Raw genomic sequence first — 20,226 nt, forward strand, 5'->3', positions numbered from 1 at the left:
AAAATACAGCCTCATAACTATGCAGGGAAGGCAACTGGAGAAACATGAGCTCTCACAGGACTGGCGATCAGCCACAACACTCATCACGTATGCAAAGCTATAAAGTTGCATCAGGCCAACTGTGCCAAGTCAGCAGCAATCAATTTAGTTACTGATCTGTTACAATTAGTCAAAATAATTTATGTTTTTCTTCCTTCTAAAACTTAAATGGTCGGTTGCACAAATGTTGAAGGTGTTATTCTAAGATGACTGCATGCATACTGCAAGCAGTATTTGCTTCTACGGCTTGAAGACAGATGCAGCAATCACAAAAATAAAATTCTGTGGTCTCATCATATAAAGTGCCCACAGTTTCATTTATTGTCAAAACCCCATTCACAAGCCTGTTTTTTTTCCAGAAAGATCAACCCTTATACACAAACAACACAAGTAATACTCTGAAGATGCAGTCCAGTATTTTATACAGCAAAGGAAACAGTTCTTTCCATGTTATTTTTAACTCCATGAAGTGAGGAAAGAGCAGCAGCAGAGATGTCCAGATTCTGCATTTTAAAACTAAACTGCAGGGACGTTTGCAAAACGTATCAATCTTACCTACAATCCTTTTGCTTAATCAAATAAGTTGTATATAATACAAAAGACAATTTGAAATTGTATTTTTGATGAAAAAATTATGTATGTCACTTTTGGCAGATACATGTCTTAGAAATTTACCCACTTTGCTTTTAAAATATATTGATTACAATATTTTAGACCGAATGATTAGTCCATAACTTATGCTGAATGAATAACCAAATCAAGATAATCTCCTTGCACCATGTAAAAGGCACTTGAAGTGGGGATTCCTGCATTGCAGGGTGCACAGAACTATTGGCAAACGAGAGCAGTCAGATTTTCAAAAGGGACTTGCGAGGTTATCTTGTGTATCAGTTCCGTTCATGCCGTCATTCAAGGTCTTAAGCAACCACTATAATTTCTAAGCAGCAGAAAGGTTTATGTAAATCAATTTGGCGTATTAAAGCCATGAACAATCAAATCTATTTGTATTTACCTGATAAATCACTCATAACAAGTACACAACCCATTTCAAAGGCTATTAACCCACTGAGCTAAACAGGCAATACAATTCACAATTATCAAACATGTAGACATTAGACAATGCCATCATTCTCTCATAAATTACAAAATCTTTACGCCAACATGTATAAAACTGAAGCCTTAATAAAGGACATCTTTCAGTGTTTTAAAGTGGTTGCACCAATGGAAAAGGTGTATAAATTGTGACGCATTGAAGTTCTGCTAGTTATACAGTACATTGGCTCTTCCATCTCTACTGCTGAGAGAGTAGTGCATTTCTGTTCGCCTTCATCTTCTCTAACCGCTTCATCAAGTGGCTATTGGTCATTTCCATTTCCTCATTCTTATCCAACGCTGATCGTAACTGAGGAAAGATTAAGAACATTTGGTAATTATCATTAAGCTAACACAAACGCTCAGAAAAATAACTAGAAGTTATAACTCCAGTTTAAAAACTTTATATTAAATGTCCACAACCAGTCCAGCTAAGGAAAATGACACTAGGTTGTTGTACATTTTGGTCTAAATGCAAAAATAATAAAAAACAATGCAAACATTAAATCGCAAAAAGTTTAAAAGTCACCAGCTTTAGCTGGGTATGTGCTTAGTTTCAATTGCCTTAAATCATTAACAACCATGTTGAAAATTGATTCATGTCTCATATCCTGGAAAAGCAATGCTTTTCAGGCCAACCAAAAGCCTTAATGTTCACATAGGGAGTGCAGCATTCACATTCAGTGAGATCAAAGGGCAGGGATAAATCGACTGTGTGCAAAGATGTAATTCTGTGACATCTGAAAAGGCATACATTTGCCTTTAATTTTACAAATTACTTTGATATTATTTACAGTTAATCAGAAAGATGACTGGCATGGTTGAAAACAGGAAAGTAAAATTAGTGGGAGCATAAGGGCTCCTGCACAATTCAGGTTAAGGAGTTGGAAGGTGCAAATCTAAGGCACAACAGCACCACTACTGGGATGATGTAATTACAGCTGGCCAACCCTACATAGGCTGTTACATTATGAATATTGACTGACAAGTGACAGAAATAAACAAAGTAAGTTTGTGCAGTTAAAAAGTTTGTGCAAGGTTTGTTTAATTAAGTATTTCTGAGAGCCTTGACCATTCTTAGCAGCCTGTAGAGAAATTTTAAAAATGAATATTTATCTTGACAATGTAATACAGAACTCAAAATGGAAATGAAAAATAGGTATTCTAGTAAGAAAAGCCAACCCTACTGGCTAGTTGTTTTGCAGGAGGTCTTGGAGTTGAGCAAAAGTAATGTTAAAACAATGTATATAAATTTTAGAAGTATTTAAACACTGAAATGATATTCAAATAGTGCGCAACATTAAAAGCAAAAATTTGGCAGCTTATTACAACAGCAGAGAGCAAACATGAATGAAGAGGGTGAAATGTGTGAAGTCAAAAGAATGGAAAAGAATACGGAGACAAAGAAAAGACCATTGAGCGCACAGTGCTCGTGTTGGAGATCAAAGAGCTATTAATTTAGTTCCCATATAGAATGTCTAGGAAGTGCAACTTACTTCTGTAACTCAGTACAACATAGCAGCATTTAGCATTCTGCATACCTCTCGTTGCAGTCTTCTCTTTTCTGCTTTTAGTTCATCCTCTATTTTTTCTGAGTTTTCTGTTGCTGTTTTATAACGAAGCACCTGTCCTTCGAGTCTGACAACCTGAAAATTCATACAGTAAATAGAAGCTACAATATTGCTGCCAGGAAAAACTGCAGTAAGATTTTTCCACAGAATTATTAAAATATAATTTGGATGAAGTATTTGTTATAACCACACAGCTCAAAACTACATTCAAGGGTCAAAATCTTTAAGCTTATTTATAATTCAATATTTTGGATAATCCTCCAAATATCTAAACTGTTAACCAATGGAGGGAAATACTTGGGCCTAACAAAGAAAATTACAGCACAGGAGCAGGCCCTTCAGCCTTCCAAGCCTGCACCGGCCATGCTGCCCAACCCTCTACACTTCCGGGGACCATAACCCTCTATTTCCATCCTATTCATGTATTTGTCCAGACGGCCCTTAAAAGTCACTATCGTATCTGCTTCCAGTACCTCCCCTGGCAGCAAGTTCCAGGCACCCACCACCCTCTAAAAAACACTTGCCTCATACATCTCCTTTAAACCTTGCCCCTCGCACCTTAAACCTGTGCCCCCTAGTAATTGACTCTGCCACCATGGGAAAAAGCTTCTATCTACTCTGTCCACGCCCCTTAATCTTGTAGACTTCTATTAGGTCGCCCCTCAACAACGTTGTTCCAGTGAGAACAAACCAAGTTTCTCCAACCTCTCCTCATAGCTAATGCCCTCCATACCAGGCAACATCCCGGTAAATCTTTTCTGTACCCTCTCCAAAGCCTCCACATCCTTCTGGTAGTGTGGCGACCAGAATTGAACACTATATTCCAAGTGCGGCCTAAGGTTCTATAAAGCTGCAACATGACTTGCCAATTTTTAAACTCAGTGCCCCAGCCAAAGGCAGCAAGCATGCCGTATGCCTTCTTGACTACCTTCTTCACCTGCTTTGCCACTTCGTGACTTGTGTATCTGTACACTCAGATCCATCTGCCTATCAATACTTAGGGTTCTGCCACTTACTGTATATTTCCTATCTTCCAAAATGCATTACCTCACATTTGTCGGATCAAACTCCATCTGCCATCTCTCTACCCAAGTCTCCAACCGATCTATATCCTGCTGTACCCTCTGATGGTCCTCATCACTATCTGCAAAAACCAACCTTTGTGTTGCCCACAAACTTACTAATCAAACCAGTTACATTTTCCCCCAAATCATTTATATATATTACAAACAGCAAAGGTCCCAGCACTGATCCCTGAGGAATGCCACTTGTCACAGCCCTCCATTCAGAAACGCACCCTTCCACTGCTACCCTCTGTCTTCTTTGACCAAACCACCTGTATCCATCTTGCCAGCTCACCTCTGATGCCATGTGACTTCACCTTCTGCACCAGTCTGCCATGAGGAACCTTGTCAAAGGCCTCACTGAAGTCCATGTAGATAAATCCACTGCCTTACCCTCATCAATCATCTTCGTCACTTGCTCGAAAAACTCTATCAAGTTAGTGAGACACGACCTCCCCTTCACAAAACCATGTTGCCTCTCGCTAATATGTCCACTTATTTCCAAGTGGGAGTAAATCCTTTATCGAAGAATCCTCTCCAATAATTTCCCTACCAGTGACGTAAGGCTCACTGGCCTGTAATTACCTGGATTATCCTTGCTACCCTTCTTAAACAAAGGAACAACATTGGCGATTCTACAATCCTCTGGGACCTTCCCTGTAGCCAATGAGGATACAAAGTTTTCTCTTATGGCCTTAGCAATTTCCTCCCTTGCTTCTTTCAGTATTCTGGGGTATATCCCATCAGGCCCTGGGGACTTGCCTACCTTACTGTTTCTCAAGAACCCCAATACGTCCTCCTTTTTGATCTCAACAGGACTCAAACTATCTACACACCCTTTCCCAGACTCATCGTTCACCAAGTCCTTCTCTTTGGTGAATACTGAAAGTACTCATTTAATACCTCGCCCATTTCCTCTGGCTCCACACACAGATACCCTCCCCTGTCCCCCTCTCCCTGGTTACCCTCTTGTTCTTTATATATGTATAAAAAGATTTGGGATTTTCCTCAATCCTGCTGGCCAATGACTTTTCGTGACCTCTTTTAGCCCTCCTTACTCTTTGCTTAAGTTTCTTTCTACTTTCCTTTATTCCACACTTGCTTCGTGTGTTCCCAGCCTCCTCGCCTTGACAAATGCTTCCTTTGTCTCTTTCACTCGGCTCACAATATCACTTGTTATCCAAAGTTCCCAAAACTTGCCATACATATCCTTCATCCTTACAGGAATATGCCGGTCCTGAATTCCTATCAACTTACACTTGAATGCCTCCCACATGCCAGATATTGATTTGCCCTCAAACATCTGCCCCCAATCTACATTCTTCAGTTCCTGCCTAATATTATTGTAATTAGCCTTCCCCCAATTTAGCACCTTCACTTGAGGACGACACTTATCCTTATCCATCAGTATCTTAAAGCTTACTGAATTGTGGTCACTGTTCCCAAACTGCTCCCCTACTGAAACGTCAACCACCTGGCCAGGCTCATTCCCCAATACCAAGTCCAGTATGGCCCTTTCCCGAGTTGGACTATCTACATACTGTTTCAAGAAGCCCTCCTGGATGCTCCTTACAAACTTCCCCATCCACACCCCAAGCACTGAGTGAGTCCCAGTCAATATAGGGGAAGTTAAAATCTTCCACCACAACAACCCTGTTACTTTTACACCTTGCCAAATTCTGCCTACATATCTCTTCCTCCATCTCCTGTTGGTAGTTGGGCGGCCTATAATAAACCCCCAACATTGTGACTACACCCTTCCTATTCCTGAGCTCTACCCATATTGCCTCACTGTATGAGCCCTCTGGGGTGTCCTCCCGCAGTACCTTAACCAGTAGTACAACGCTCCCATCCCTTTTACGTCCCCCTCTATCCCGCCTTTAACATCTGTATCCTGGAACGTTAAGCTGCCAATCCTGTCCTTCCCTTAACCAAGTCACTGCGATAGCAACATCGTAGTTCCAAGTACTAATCCAAGCTCGAAGTTCATCTGCCTTACCTGTTACACCTCTCGCATTGCAACAAATGCACTTCAGTCCACCAGACCTTGCTTGATTAGCAACCACACCCTGCTTGCTCTGAGTCTTACTGGCCCTACTCTCTAGTTCCCCTCCAGTTAATTCACCTTTGATTTTGTTCCCACCTCCCTGCCAAGCTAGTTTAAATCCTCCAGTGTGACACTAGCAAACTTCCCACCAAGAATATTTATGCCCTTAAGTTTGGCCTAATGTGATGACCAAGTGGCACGGTGGCACAGTGGTTAGCACTACTGCCTCACAGCACCAGGGACCCAGGTTTGATTCCCGGCTTAGGTCACTGCCTGTGTGGAGTTTGCACATTCTCTCCGTATCTGCGTGGATTTCCTCCAGGTGCTCCAGTTTCCTCCCACAGTCCAAAGATGTACAGGTTAGGTTGATTGGCCATGCTAAATTGCCCCTTAGTGCCCTGGGATGCACAAATTAGAGGGATTAATTCGGTAAATATTGGAGTTACAGGGATAGGGCCTGTGTGGGATTGTTGCCAAATGGCCTCCTTCTGTATTGTAGGGTTTCTATGAAGTTCTATGAAGTCACTGCAGTTACAGATGCTGCAACGGTTTCCTTATTTTGATGAATCAAAAAAAAAACGATATTTCTATGGCACTACAAGAAAAAAATCTAAATTGGATATTATATCCATTTTAACCAAAGATTGCAAAGCACATTGAACAAATAGGATCTAGTAAACAATTAGGAGAAGCATTGTATATTCAGAGTCATTACTGCATTTGACTCCTTAAATTTGAAATAGCAATCTATGAAGAAAAAACATGTGAATTAATATACTACATTTCACAACTGCAGAATAACCCAAAACGTTTCATAACCAGTTAGGTACTTTTAAAGGACAGTCATTTGTGTGTCAGTCTTGAGTCAGTGGTAGCACACCCGCTTCAGCGTCAAAGCTTCTTTTTGGAGACATGAGCAGATGATCTCGCCTGGCATATCTGTGTATTGCCAAGAGAATGCTGTGGAATTCCCATCTGTCAACTCAGTTGCGTGTTAAAGATCCCATAATTCATAAAAATGCAGTGGAGTTTCTCCCCGTATCCTGACCAACAAACATATAAACAGATCATCTGGACATTTATTTCATTGTTGTTTGTGGGAGATGGCTATGAGCAAATTCACTGTCATGTTTCCTACATTATAACAATAATGGCACTTTACTTCCATGATTGTAAAGTACTTTTAAATATCCTGAGGTCATGAAAGGTTGTATTTAAATTCAAGTCTTTTTCTGACTTTTCAACATTAAATAAAAGTCAGTCAATTTGCAAGGTCCCACAAACAGTGACCAAACAAACATTTTTTTTAAAAACAAAAAGTTTTTGGCCATGACACCATGGGGGGGGAGGGGGGGGGGGAGAGAGAAAATTCCCCAATCTCGTCAATGGCCATCCCGCTGCCGGTAAGAACGGAGAATTGGACACTCAGCCAAAATCCCATTCACTGCAGCGGCACCGGAGAATCCCAGCCATGGACGAGATCAGAAGTTTTTGTGCAAGTGAGCTCATCTCTCTTCAGTGAACACTTATACTCACCTGCAAAGAGAAGGTGGGAATGAAAACAGAAAAATGGTGGAAAAGCTCAGCAGCTCTGGTAGCATCTGTGGAGAGAGAGAAAGAGTCAACGATTTGGACTCAAAAAGTTGACTGTTTCTTTCTCCACAAATGCTGTCAGACCTGCTGAGTTTATCCACTATCTTGCTATTTTTATTTCAGATTGCCAGTACCTCTGGTATTTTGCTTTTGTACAAGACAGGACCTTGGTTTAATGTCTCATCCAAAATAAGTCCTCATCCCTTTCCTCTCACAGTACAGCACTGGGGTGTTGGGTGTAGGTGTAATCAAGTTTCTGGAGTGGGACCTTAACCTGTTGACTTAGAGGCAAGTCTGCTATCACTGACCCCAGCTGACAGCTCAAAAGTTTCAGATTCATTTCCCTCCATTGTGACTGTAATAAATATTCAACACAACTGCACAACAAAGCATCATAGGAACTCCTGCTTGCAGAGTTGGGTGAGAGCATGATGGAAAAATAAGCTCTTTGAAAAGTTGAGATCTTAAACACAGCAGACTGGTATAACTAAGTATGCCAAATGGTGGTAAAACACTCAGTGTTGATTCTCTTTGATTCTCTCTGAGTGGCGGGGGAGGCAAGATTTCCACTGTTTGCTATTTAACAAGTGAACTCTTTGAATTTAAATTTACAATTGATCTACATTTATGAAACAGCAAAGCAAGTTGATGCAACTCAGCTGGGCCACGGAGAGTGCTTGCATGAAAGCAAGGTCTTTTGCCAAAAGGAATGAACAAATTTGTAGTTCTCTCAGACATCCCCCAATGATCAGCTGCATGACAGCTTTGATGGAAGCCTGCATGTCTTTTCTAGTAGAAGAGGAGCACTGAAAGAAGGGGTGTCCAAGTCTTTGCCTTTATGGCCCATGGAGATTTGGGGAGACACACAAAATTTAAATCCATCATCATCTGTACCTTAGGAGCCTAGTTATATCATTAATGGTTTACCCACTAATTAAGCAATAATTCTTTCCAAACAAGCTTGATCTTGGTTTCAGATCAGCTTGATCTTGGTTTCAGATAAAGCTCGGCACAACATCGTGGGCCGAAGGGCCTGTTCTGTGCTGTACTGTTCTATGTTCTAAGCAGGTCCAAAAAATGCGAAGATACTATCAATTAGGGAATAAAAGTGTAAACAAGTTCAAGTATGGATAATCAAGAATGACGGAATGTATGTGGTCCTAAAATGGAAATCCCCTTGCCTCAGGGGTGGGTGGTGAAAAGCAACAAAAATTCATGTTGAATAAATAAAGTGAAAATTAATACAGGACAATTCTAACATTGAATATGCAGACATTTAAAATTTCATACATACATTGCATATATAGAGTATACAGTACTCACTGAATGATCAAGAAATTTACTTTATTACAATTATATATAAAAGCATATAAAACCTGGTGTGTGCTAAAACAAGTGCCAAAGAACTTTGTCACCACACTAGAGGAAAAAATATCAGCCTTAACTCATATCTTCAATCTCAGACACTAAATAGATTTTTTTTTAGACATCAACACAAACTGGTGACACTTCTATCATTTACTTTAATTTATTTAAATTCACCAGCAGATCTCCCATGGAATTACTCACGACATGTTAGTGGAGCTAAAAGACAATGTAGTAACCACAATTTGCAACAGCATCTTTCCCAGGACATGTTCGTATAGCAATTTTTCATTTATTGTCATTGTAAATATTTTAATGTTAAATGCTGCATCAAAAAATTAAAATGCTGACAACAGGGATGAACTTGCATATCTGTGGAAATACAGGCAAAGAACATTTGCACATAATTACAGGAATAAAATTGTTATACTTTCATACAAATGACTACAATATGAAAGGTACTTACATTTTGCTCAACAGTGGCAATGTCCTGTTCTGCCTTAGACAGTTTAAACTTGTATTCACTCAACTGTCTATTTACATCTCCTGAAAGGAAAAAAAGTTTGGAGATAGAAAACAAAACAACTCAGAAAAACACAGTATAGTATGATTAGGACAAGTCAACATGGCTTTACAAAATGAAAATCCTGTTTGACAACATTATTCGACTTTTTCAGAATGCAACTAGCTTGGTAGATAAAAGGGAAATAGTAGACGTAATATATTAAATTTGCAAAAGGCATTCAATAAGGCGCCACAAAAGGCATGGTGAGCACACAAGGTGAGTGCTCACAAAGTTGGGGGTATAGATTAGCATGGACAGACGATTGGTTCGAGGACAGGATGTAGTAAGTAATGAGATATTTTCAAGTTGGCAGGCTGTGACTAGTGGAGTGCCGCAAGGATCAATGCTGGGGCCTCTGACACTTACAATCTATATTAATAACCTAGACAAAGAGACTGAGAGAGACTGTATTTAAGTTTGCTGACAATACAAAGCTAGGTGGGAATGCAAGATGCGAGGAGGACATGAGAGGCTGGAAAGAGATATGGAGAGGTTAAATGAGTGAAAAATAAAATGGCAGATGGAGTATAATGTGGGGTGACTCAATTTGGTTGTAAGAATGGAAAAGCAGATTTTTTTAAAAAGTGACTTAGCTTGTATATTTTGATGTTCACAGACTTGGGTGTACTTGTACAAGGAGCACCAAAGGTTAGCATGGAGGTACAGCACGCAATTAAGAAAGCAAATGACCAGCATGATCCCAACCGACTGGTCATTTTTGCCATTTCAAATCATTTTCTTGCTCTTATGCTTACATTGTTGTCCTTGGCTGCTGCATGTTCCAGTGAAGCCTAACACAAATGTGAAGAACAGCACTTCATCTGCCAATTCATTAAGGAGTCGTAGCAAAATTGAAATCAATGGGAATCAGAAGGAAAGCTCTCCACTAGTTAGAGTCATACCTAACACAAGGGAACGTGGTTGTGATTGTTGGTGGTCAATCATTTCAGTCACGGGACATCACTGCAGGCTTTCCTCAGGATGGTGTCTTAGGCCCAACCATCTTCAGCTGTTTCATCAATGACCCACCCTCCATTATAAAGTCAGAAGTGAGGATGTTCACAGATGATTGCACAATATTCAGTGTCATTTGAGAACTCCTCAGATACTAATGTAGTCTGTGTGCACCTGCAACAAGACCTGGACAATGTTCAGGCATGTGCTAAGTGGCAAGTAACACAAGTGCCAGACAATGACCATCTCCCCATGATATTCAATGGCATTACTCTTGCTGAATCCCCCACTATCAACATCCTGGGGGTTACCACTGAACTAGTCCAGCCATACAAATACTATGGCTGCAGGTCAGAAGTTGGGAACTCTGCAGCGTAACCCACTTCCTGACTCCCCAAAACCTGTGTACCATCTACAAAGCACAAGTCAGGTGTGCAATGGAATACTCTCCACTCACTTGGATGAGTGCAGCTTTAACAAACTCAAGAAGCTCGACAACATTCAACATGAAGCAGCATGCTTGTTTTTAACTAATCTAGTGAACCTTCGCTACAGTGCGTCCAATGCAAATATATTCTTAAATATGAAGACCAAAGTTGCATGCAGTATCCCACTTTTGGTTACACCAAAGCGCCATACAATTGTAGCAAGATCTCTTTATTCTTGTACTCCAATCCTTAACATAGGGCAACATGCTATTTACTTAAATAAAAATAGGAAGTGCTAGAAAAATTCAGCAGGTCTGGGAACATTTGTGGATATGATGAGGAGATGCCAGCGTTGGACTGGGGTAAACACAGTAAGAGTTTTAACAACACTAGGTTAAAGTCCAACAGGCTTATTTGGTAGCAAATGCCATTAGCTTTTGGCAAAGGCAGATATCCACTCCATCTGACGAAGGAGCAGGGCTCTGAAAGCGAATGGCATTTGCTACCAAATAAACCTGTTGGACTTTAACCTGGCGTTGTTAAAACTCTTACAACATTTGTGGAGGCAGAAACAGGTCTAATGTTTCAAGTCTGATATGACTCTTTGGAACCGAGAGGTAGAAATGTAATGGTTTGTACATCATTGAAAAAGAGGAACTGGGTGAGGGGAGAGTAAATTCCAAAGATGTCATGGAACAAAAGGAACAGGGAGTGGTTGTAGAAAAGAAACAGGGTTGAACAGTCTGTATGGTTTCCCCCTGCTTCTATTTTTTATGTGATTTTCTCATGTTAACAGCTAATGATCTTACTCATCCCTGCAAATGCAGTTAATTGGGAAAGGATCCCTTGGCACACACGCAGCTCACGGACATTCACTGGCTCAACTACTTGGGTAAGGGACCAGAAATCTAAAAAGGCAGGTGGAATTGCACCCCAGCAAATGTCAGTACCTTCAGACAAGGGCAAACTGGAGAGATACCTGATTATTAATTTCTTACTTTGTGATTAGCAGGCATAATATTTTTAGATTCCATGACATATACACAGAATGTGTATTGAACTTACTCTGCATTTCGAGCATTTGTAGATCTGTGCCATTTTCTAGTCGATCAGAATCAGTGAGCACATTCTCAATCTTGGAATTCTTCTGTCGTTCCTCTTCAAATTGCAATTTCAGCTTTCTGATCTACCAAAACCAAGTGGCCAAAGGTTAATAAACTCAAACAACTGAAACACTAGGAGCACATATTTAGAAAGGTGGAAAATGTTATCCAAGTAAGGCGCTTAACAGTAAAATGTTCCTTATTGAGGGAAGTAAATAGATACACTATCCATGAGCAAAACATTTAAATACTGAAAGCTCCTCTGGGATTCAGATTCAACATTGATCACACACGAACACAGAACCTCCTTCAATTAGCTGGGAGCATTTTTGCAGTGCAAGACTGATCTTAGTTTTTCAACACTTCACTTTCCTCTTTCTCTGTCTCTATCCCCAGGCCAAATTATTGGTCTATTTGGTTTAAGATTTATATTTAGAATATACAGACAGCCTTTATATTCTGTGCCTGCGCACCTCGCTCCATTTCACCTGATGAAGGAGCAGCGCTCCAAAAGCTTGTGATTTCAAATAAACCTGTTGGACTATAACCTGGTGTCGTATGACCTCTCATTTTATCTATGAGGAGGAGATTTTGAATGAGTGACACGAGTAGGAATGGAATGGTCCGCTGCCAGGATTTGAGGTGTCTGAGAAAGGCTTGCACTCATGAAAAATGCTTAAATAGCATTTCAGAATGAAAATAATCTACTGGCTATAATCATTTAGGTACAAGAGCAATTTGTTCACTGTCAAACAGCTTAGTTATTTCTCCAACAACAACTGGTGCATTTCAAGAAACAAAAGAAAAAAATCACAAATAATTTTTAACTTTGATAAGTCACTACTTCCCACAAACCCCATCCCCAGATAATCTTAACCAGGTTAGGGAGATGGGTGGGGGGTGGGGGGGGGGCTTGTGTGTGTGTGTACACAGTGCTAATCACCGAGGTGTGCTCTAGGGGGCATGGGCTCATCGTCTGTCAATCTGGATGGTCAGTGTCCAAAGCAGCCAATCTGACATGTTATCTCAACTGACGGACTACCCAACCAACAATTGCACGGTTCTGAACCACAACAATCACTGGCTGAGTTATCGGTTTGAATCTTAAATGCCCTCTGAAATGGCCTAGCAAGCCAGTCAGTTATAGAAAACCACTACAAAGTCCACAAAGAATGGAACTGGCTGGACTACCTGGCATTGCAGGGTCACCAGTTCTGGGTTTGCCATTGTCGTTCCAGTGACCAGGTCAAAGTCCTTGCACTCACATCTGCGGCTTGTGCCAGAATTTAGAGATCTGTCGCACAGTCAAGCAACAGGCTGACATTGTCATGGTCACAGAATCATACCTTACAGACAATGTCCCAGACACCACCATCACTGTCCTTGGGTATGCCCTGTCCCACTGGCAGGACCGACCCACCAGAGCTGGTGGCATGGGAGTATACAATGGTGAGATGGTTGCCCTGGGAGTGTTGACTCCAGATCTGATCAAGTCTCATCCATCAGATAAAACATGGGCAAGGGGACCTCCTGCTGATTACCACTTACTGGAACCACTCTCCCAATCAGCTGAAGATCAGAACTTTTCCATATTAAACACCAATTGGAAGAGGCATTGAGGGTGGAAAGGGCATGGAGACTTCAATGTCCATCACTAAGAGTGGCTACACTGGATCTGTGGCAGGTGGTAAGGGATCCAATAAGAGAGAAAAACCTACTTGAACTCAACCTCAAAGAGTCTCAGATGCATTTGTCCATGACAACCTTGGTTTGGGTTGAACATGGCACAGTCCTTGTGGAGACAAAGTTCCACCTTCACATTTGAGGATTCTCTCCATCGTGCTGTGTGGCACAAACACAATGCTAAACAGGATAGATTTTGAACAGATCTTATCTTGCAGTTCAAAATTGGGCATCTATGAGGTGCTGTGGCCATCAGCAGCAGAACTTTATTTGACCATAGTCTGCAACTTCCTGGCCCAGCATACCCTCCATTCTACCATTACCATCAAACCAGGGAATCAACCCTTGTTCAATGAAGAGTTAGGAGGGCATGTCAGGAGCAACACCAAGCATACCTAAAAATTAGGTGTCAACTCAGCGGAGCCACAGCATAATGGCACGGTAGCACAGTGGTTAGCACTGCTGCTTCACAGCTCCAGGGACCTGGGTTCGATTCCCGGCTTGGGTCACTGTCTGTGTGGAGTTTGCACATTCTCCTCGTGTCTGCGTGGGTTTCCTCCGGGTGCTCCGGTTTCCTCCCACAGCCCAAAGATGTGCGGGTTAGGTTGATTGGCCATGCTAAAATTGCCCCTTAGTGTCCTGGGATGCGTAGATTAGAGGGATTAGCGGGTAAAATATGTAGGGATATGGGGGTAGGGTCTGGGTGGGATTGTGGTTGGTGCAGACTCGATGGGCCGAATGGCCTCTTTCTGTACAGTAGGGTTTCTATGATAACAAGCCAAACAGCAGAAGCAGAATGCAGTAGACAGAGCTAAGCAATCCACAACCATCACCTCTGATCTAAGATCTACATCCAATTGTGAATTGGCTTGGACAGTTAAACAATTTGCTGGAAGAGGGAACTCCATAAATATCCCCATCCTCAATGATGGGTGAGCCTCGCATAAGACAATGCTAAACCATTTGCAACAATCTTCAGCCAGGTAGGATGATCCATCTTGGCCTCCTCCTCAGGTCCCCAGCATCACAAAATCCTGGAGCTTCCTTACTCGAGAGTTGTTAACTACACCACTTTTGCTTCAGCAGTTCAAGAAGGTGACTCATCACCACCTTCACAATGGATGGTTAGCACTGCTATGTCACAGCGCCATGGACCCGGGTTCAATTCCAGTCTTTGTGGAGTTTATATGCTCTCCCTGTGTCTGCATGGGCTTCCTCAGTGCTCCGGTTTCCTCCCACAGTCAAAAGATGTGCAGGTTAGGTGAATTGGCCATGGTAAAAGCGTGGGGTTACAGGGAAAGGACAAGGGTGGGGGGTGATGCCTGGGCAAGATGGTCTTATGGAGAGTCAGTGCAGACTCAATGGGCCAAATGGCCTCCTTCTGCATTGCAGGGATTCTATGGTTTTAAATGTTGGTCTAGCCAGCAATGCCCACATTGCATGAACAAATAAATAAAAAAGGATGCTCCAGATTCCCCAGTCACTCCTTTCTTGCTTATCGCCTGTCAGGACTCATTTGAGGACTGTCCTATTTCTGTTTTGGTGGAGATTTCTTCATTTTAGGTCTGGCTGAAGACTGCAAGAGCAAGCCAAGGTCAAGCACTGAGATTAGAGCCTCACCTCTACCCTAGAAGGTCCTTCCTGACCTTCACCTTTGATAGTGTGGGCTCCTCAGCTGGACCCTTCCCGATTTGTCGGTGTGGCTTGGACTTTGCCTGGCCTTTTGACCAATCGTCTCCCTCTTGATGGTGTTGTGTAGTCTCTTCCCTATTTCCTCTCTGATCTCCTCCCTCTTGATGGTGTATTCCTGACCCAACCTAATCACTCTCAATGGTGTCAGGCCACTTCAGAGATGCATCATGCTGTGGTCCCAAGGTGAATACAAGTGGCTAAGGAGATGCAGGTGTGTTTCACTGTACCCAGGTCAATACTCAAGGGTAAGGCACTGCAAAGTCTATTGACAGCAACAATATGAAGAATCAGACTGCAACTCACGTGGACATATTTAATATTTAAAACTGTTATCTTGACAGCGACACAAGTAATCTAACCTTAAATAGCCTTAGTTTGCTTTAATCTTGGACACCAAGTGGAATCCTGTAATATATATAGCCCAGGTAATAAGTTATCGTGAAGCATTAAACCTGTAAGAATTTAACTTTACTGGTTAAACTCTATCAAGTATTTTGTGTACAGGGCTGGGCCGGGCCCTGCCTGAGCTGACCTCTTCTCCCTTGATGGTGTGGCATGGCTCCTTCCTCAGCTTCCCCACACAACTTCCTCATTCACATGGTGTGACCCTGGTTCCACCTTACCTGCCAATTGGTTCATAGAGTGCCTTTCACAACCTCGCAAGCGTGCTTCTCAGGAGTCCCAGTTATTGACCTTTGTCATTGTTAGGCAGAGAATTCTGACACCCAATTTGCATTCATCAAGATTCTCAAACAGAAAGGACAAAATGCTGGGATTGCATCCAGGGAAAAATAAATAATCTTTTCTGCTGTAATTTCTACACATCATACTACTTTATATACCAAGAGTAGCAGAATTCCACACTCAGGTTTCTCAAACTGGACTATGGGGAGAGAGCGGGTAAATGGAGTTGAAATCAACCATGATTGAATGGTGGAGTGGACTCGATGGGCCGAATGGCCTTACTTCCGCTCCTATGTCTTATGGTCTTATGGACTTGTGAAATTTCACAAGCTGACAAGGATACAATCAATGACTTACAGGGAGTATATCCACTGCCCACATCAGGACACAATATTTATAATTAACACCACTGGACTAGTCTGTTACACTTAACAGAATGAAATACATACACAAACTTTACACGTTCTCCATTCAGAAATATGAATTATGGAACTAACCAAGGAATAATAGCTAATATTCCTATATTACGTTTAATTAGACGAAAGAATCCAAGCTCAAGGACTGGACTCCACAAGTACATAAGGAAATGTATTTTGTACTTTACAACAAAACTACTTTAAACAAAATAATTCTGCACAATAGCCTCAATGGGAAGACCAGCTTTCAATGCCTACTCCTTCTTGCCCTGCAAATGTTAATGGTGGATCTTTTGCTTGAAGTGCTGCAGGTACTCCTACACTGCTGTTCGGTAGTGACTTCCAGGAATTTTACACAACAAAAATGAAGAATGATATATCTGTTCAGAATGGTACTTTGGCTTGACAGTGTTGAGATTCTTGAGTATTGTTGTAGCTCCAATCCACTGCCCTACTCCCATCGGTGGAGGTGTATTGTATTATTCATCCTGTACTTAAATTATATTTGATGATTGTATCTACATATGAATAATACAGCTTTGAGTGATTGATTGCATGCCCAAAATATTTTAGGGTGTTCTCGAGAAACAGGTCGGATATTACGAATGCAAGAATCTTTGCTCTTTGTTCTTTACGTTGGCGCCAGGAAATGGAATTCTTCCCATTTCAGGTAGGTTGCATGCACATCAAGCAGGATCAGATCAGATATGGCAAAGCTGAATAAACTTTTTTCTACTCTGTCCCAATCTCAGATTAAGCTAGCATCGCACTTCCTCCCACATCATCCATTTCCTAGTTCTGAAATGCAGTGAAAATCTATGCTAAGTTGCGTCTCTAGTTAGTCACAAAGGTCACCAAGAACAAGTCTTCCTTTTGAATACCACAAGCTTTTTTTCTGATTGCCTTTTGCTTTCTTCTCATGCAATTACCTGTGCAAGTAATTCTTCCTTTTCATCAGCCAGTTTCTTTAGCCGCACATCTGTAATAAGACAAATACATGTAAAAAGATTGCAACTGACAAGGTTTAAAACATTTCTATTATTCAATTCATTATTTGAACAAGCTCAGTTAACAACTTTTATTTCCTGTGCCAAAAGGAAAATACTGCAGATGCTGGAAACCTGAAATAAAAACAGAAAAAGCTTGAACTACTCAGCAGGTCTGGCAGCATCTGTGGAGAGAGAAACAGAATGAACAGCGTCCTTAAACTGAAACATCAACTCTGTTTCTCTCTCCACAGATGCTGCCAGACCCAAGTATTTTTAGCATTTTCTGTTTTACTCCAGATTTCCTGAGTTCCTATGGTTATTCAAATTGTGTATTGGTGGCTTTCCAGCTGCATTTGTGCAAATATTCTGCAGTTGCTCAGAGTTGCAATGGTGAATTACAACAGTAACACACCTACGTACCACAGAGGTCCATTCCCAAGCATAATATCTGGCTTTTCAACCAACAGAGAACAGCAATTTTACAATTGTGCATTCTTGGTGTGGCATCTCTGATTATTGTAACATCACGACAAATCTGAAAATAAAAATCTATGCCTGAGACTGAAAAAGTAATATGTAACTTGGTGTATGCAACTTAACTCATTTACACTACATCAGAGGAAACAAGTGCTCAAACTGGGCATTCACAAGATTCTATGGGCCATTAGCAGCAGCAGAATTGTATGCAATCACAATCTGTTATCTCATGGTCTGGTATATCCCTCATTGTACCATCACCAACAAATCAGGAGATCAACTCTGGTTCAATGCCGAATACAAAAAAGCCTTCCAGGACTAGCACCAGAAAAATCTAAATATAATGTGCCAACCCGATGAAGCGAAAACACAGGACCGGATGCATGCCAAACCACAGAAGCAACATGCAACAGACATGCAAAGCAATCCCACAACAAAGGGATTAAAGCTCAGCAGCTTTACCACAGGCGTTTGTGAATAGTGGTCAACAATTTAACAACTAACCATTGGAAGAGGTGCCACAAACATCCTCAATGATGGGGCCAATTACCACCCCATCAGTCTACTGTCCCTCATCAATGGCAGGTATCATTGACAGTGATATCAAATGGCACTTACTCAGCAATCATCTGCTCACTAATACTCAGATTTGGTTCTGGCAGGGCACATGCTGTTTCAAAAATGAATTCAAGAGGTGAGGGTAACTGTCCTTGACATCAAGGTAACATCGGACTCAGTGACGCCAAGGAACCACAATTTAATTGAAGTCAATGGGCATCAGGGGAAAAACTCCCTACTGCTGAATTCATACCGAGAACAAAGGAAGATGGCTGTGGCTGTTGGAGGTCAATCATCTGAGCCTGAGGACATCATTGCAGGAATTCCTCAGGGTAACGTCCTTGGTTCAATTATCTTCAGTTGCCTCATCAATGGCCTTCCCTCTATTATAAGGTCAGTCTATTATAAGGTCAGAAGTGGGGATATTGGCTGATGGTTGAACAATGGCTGCCAGTAGTGGTGGTGGAGGCGGATTCAATAGGATCTTTTAAGAGACTTTTGGATAAGTTCATGGAGGTTAGTAAGATAGAGGGTTATAGGTAAGCCTAGTAGGTAGGGACATGTTCGGCGCAACTTGTGGGCCGAAGGGCCTGTTTGTGCTGTAGCTTTTCTATGTTCAGCACTATTTGCCACTCCTCAGATACTGAAGCAGTTTATGTCCATGTGCAGCATGGCCGGGATAATATCCAGCTGCTGGCTGATAAGTGGCAAGTAAGACAAGTGCAAGATAATACTATCTGTAATAAGAGTGAAAATAACCAACTCCCCTTGATGTTCAAAGGCATTGCCATCACCGAATCCATACACCAATGTCCTGGGAATTACTATTGACAAGAAATTGAAATGGATGTAAATACTGTGGTTACAAGGGCAGGTCAGAGTATCTCACCATCTGACCCTTCAAAGCCTGTCCACCATCTGCAAGGCACAAGTCAGGAGTGTGATGGAATGTTTATCGCTTGCAGCTCCAACAATAGTCATGAAGTTTCACACCATCCCCCAAGTCAAAGCGGATGCATGGGAACTCCACCACTTTCAAATTCCCCTGCAAGCCACACACCATCCTGACTTGAAACTATGTTGCTATTTGTCACTGTCACTGGGTCAAAATACTGGAACTGAATTCCCAACAGCACTGTGAGTGTAACTACATCAGATGGACAGCAGTGGCTCACAAAGACAGCTCACCACTGTCTCCTCAAGGGCAATTTGGGATGGACAATAAATGTTGGCCTTGCAACTGACATTCGTTCCATGAACAAATTTTAAAAAGATGTTCTTTCGTGGTTGCCTCTGTGCCCCACCTATCGCTGTGAAGAGGGTGTCAATATGCTGCTTTACATGCAGTTAAGGAACTTCAATATGGGGATAACTTATGGCACAGAGGGCAACATCCCTGCCTCAGAGCCAGAGACTCCAGGTTTGATTCACACCCCAGGACTTGATGGCCAAGGAGATTGCATGCATAATGTGGCTAAAACATGTTGACTATCAACCTGCTATAAAACTTTTCTGACACATGTCAACAGCAGGCGCAAGCAGTAGAGTTTAACAATAAGGGGTCTCCCATTTAAAATGTCGAAAAGACGACTTTTTTCCTGGTTTGTTGCGAAACTTTGAAACATTTTCTCCAGACAGGAGTGGAGGAAGGATAAATGAATGTTTTTAAAGCATTGTTAAATAGATTCTTGACCAACAAGGGAATCAAAGGTTATTGGGGTAGACAGAAGGTGCAGTTGAAGACATAGTCAGATAAATCATGATCTTATTGAATGGCAGAACAGGTTCAAAGGGCCAAATGGCCTACACCTGCTGCTAATTTGTATGTTCCCACATTCTAAAAGTGGGAAAAATTCCTGGTCAGCTACGTGATGGAAAGAAGATTGGAGCCTCTATCACAGCTCTA

At 41.6% G+C, this 20,226-nt stretch overlaps 1 protein-coding gene across 22 annotated transcripts in view; it reads right to left on the bottom strand.

Annotated features, from left to right (window-relative positions):
* Positions 1–310: 310 nt before the first annotated feature.
* Positions 311–20,226, bottom strand: part of lrrfip2 (leucine rich repeat (in FLII) interacting protein 2) — a 182,624-nt gene continuing 162,708 nt past the window's right edge. For all 22 annotated transcript variants that reach the window (XM_078216627.1, XM_078216617.1, XM_078216619.1 and 19 more), the window contains 5 exons: positions 17,226–17,275; positions 11,784–11,904; positions 9,238–9,317; positions 2,673–2,777; positions 311–1,441 (listed from right to left, as the gene is read on the bottom strand). In XM_078216627.1, coding sequence (XP_078072753.1) covers positions 1,331–1,441; positions 2,673–2,777; positions 9,238–9,317; positions 11,784–11,904; positions 17,226–17,275 — 467 coding nt within the window. In that variant the 3' untranslated portion in view covers positions 311–1,330. The remainder of the gene's footprint in view (positions 1,442–2,672; positions 2,778–9,237; positions 9,318–11,783; positions 11,905–17,225; positions 17,276–20,226) is intronic.

Source organism: Mustelus asterias, chromosome 7 (genome assembly GCF_964213995.1).
Source record: "Mustelus asterias chromosome 7, sMusAst1.hap1.1, whole genome shotgun sequence".
Classification (NCBI taxonomy): domain Eukaryota; kingdom Metazoa; phylum Chordata; class Chondrichthyes; order Carcharhiniformes; family Triakidae; genus Mustelus; species Mustelus asterias.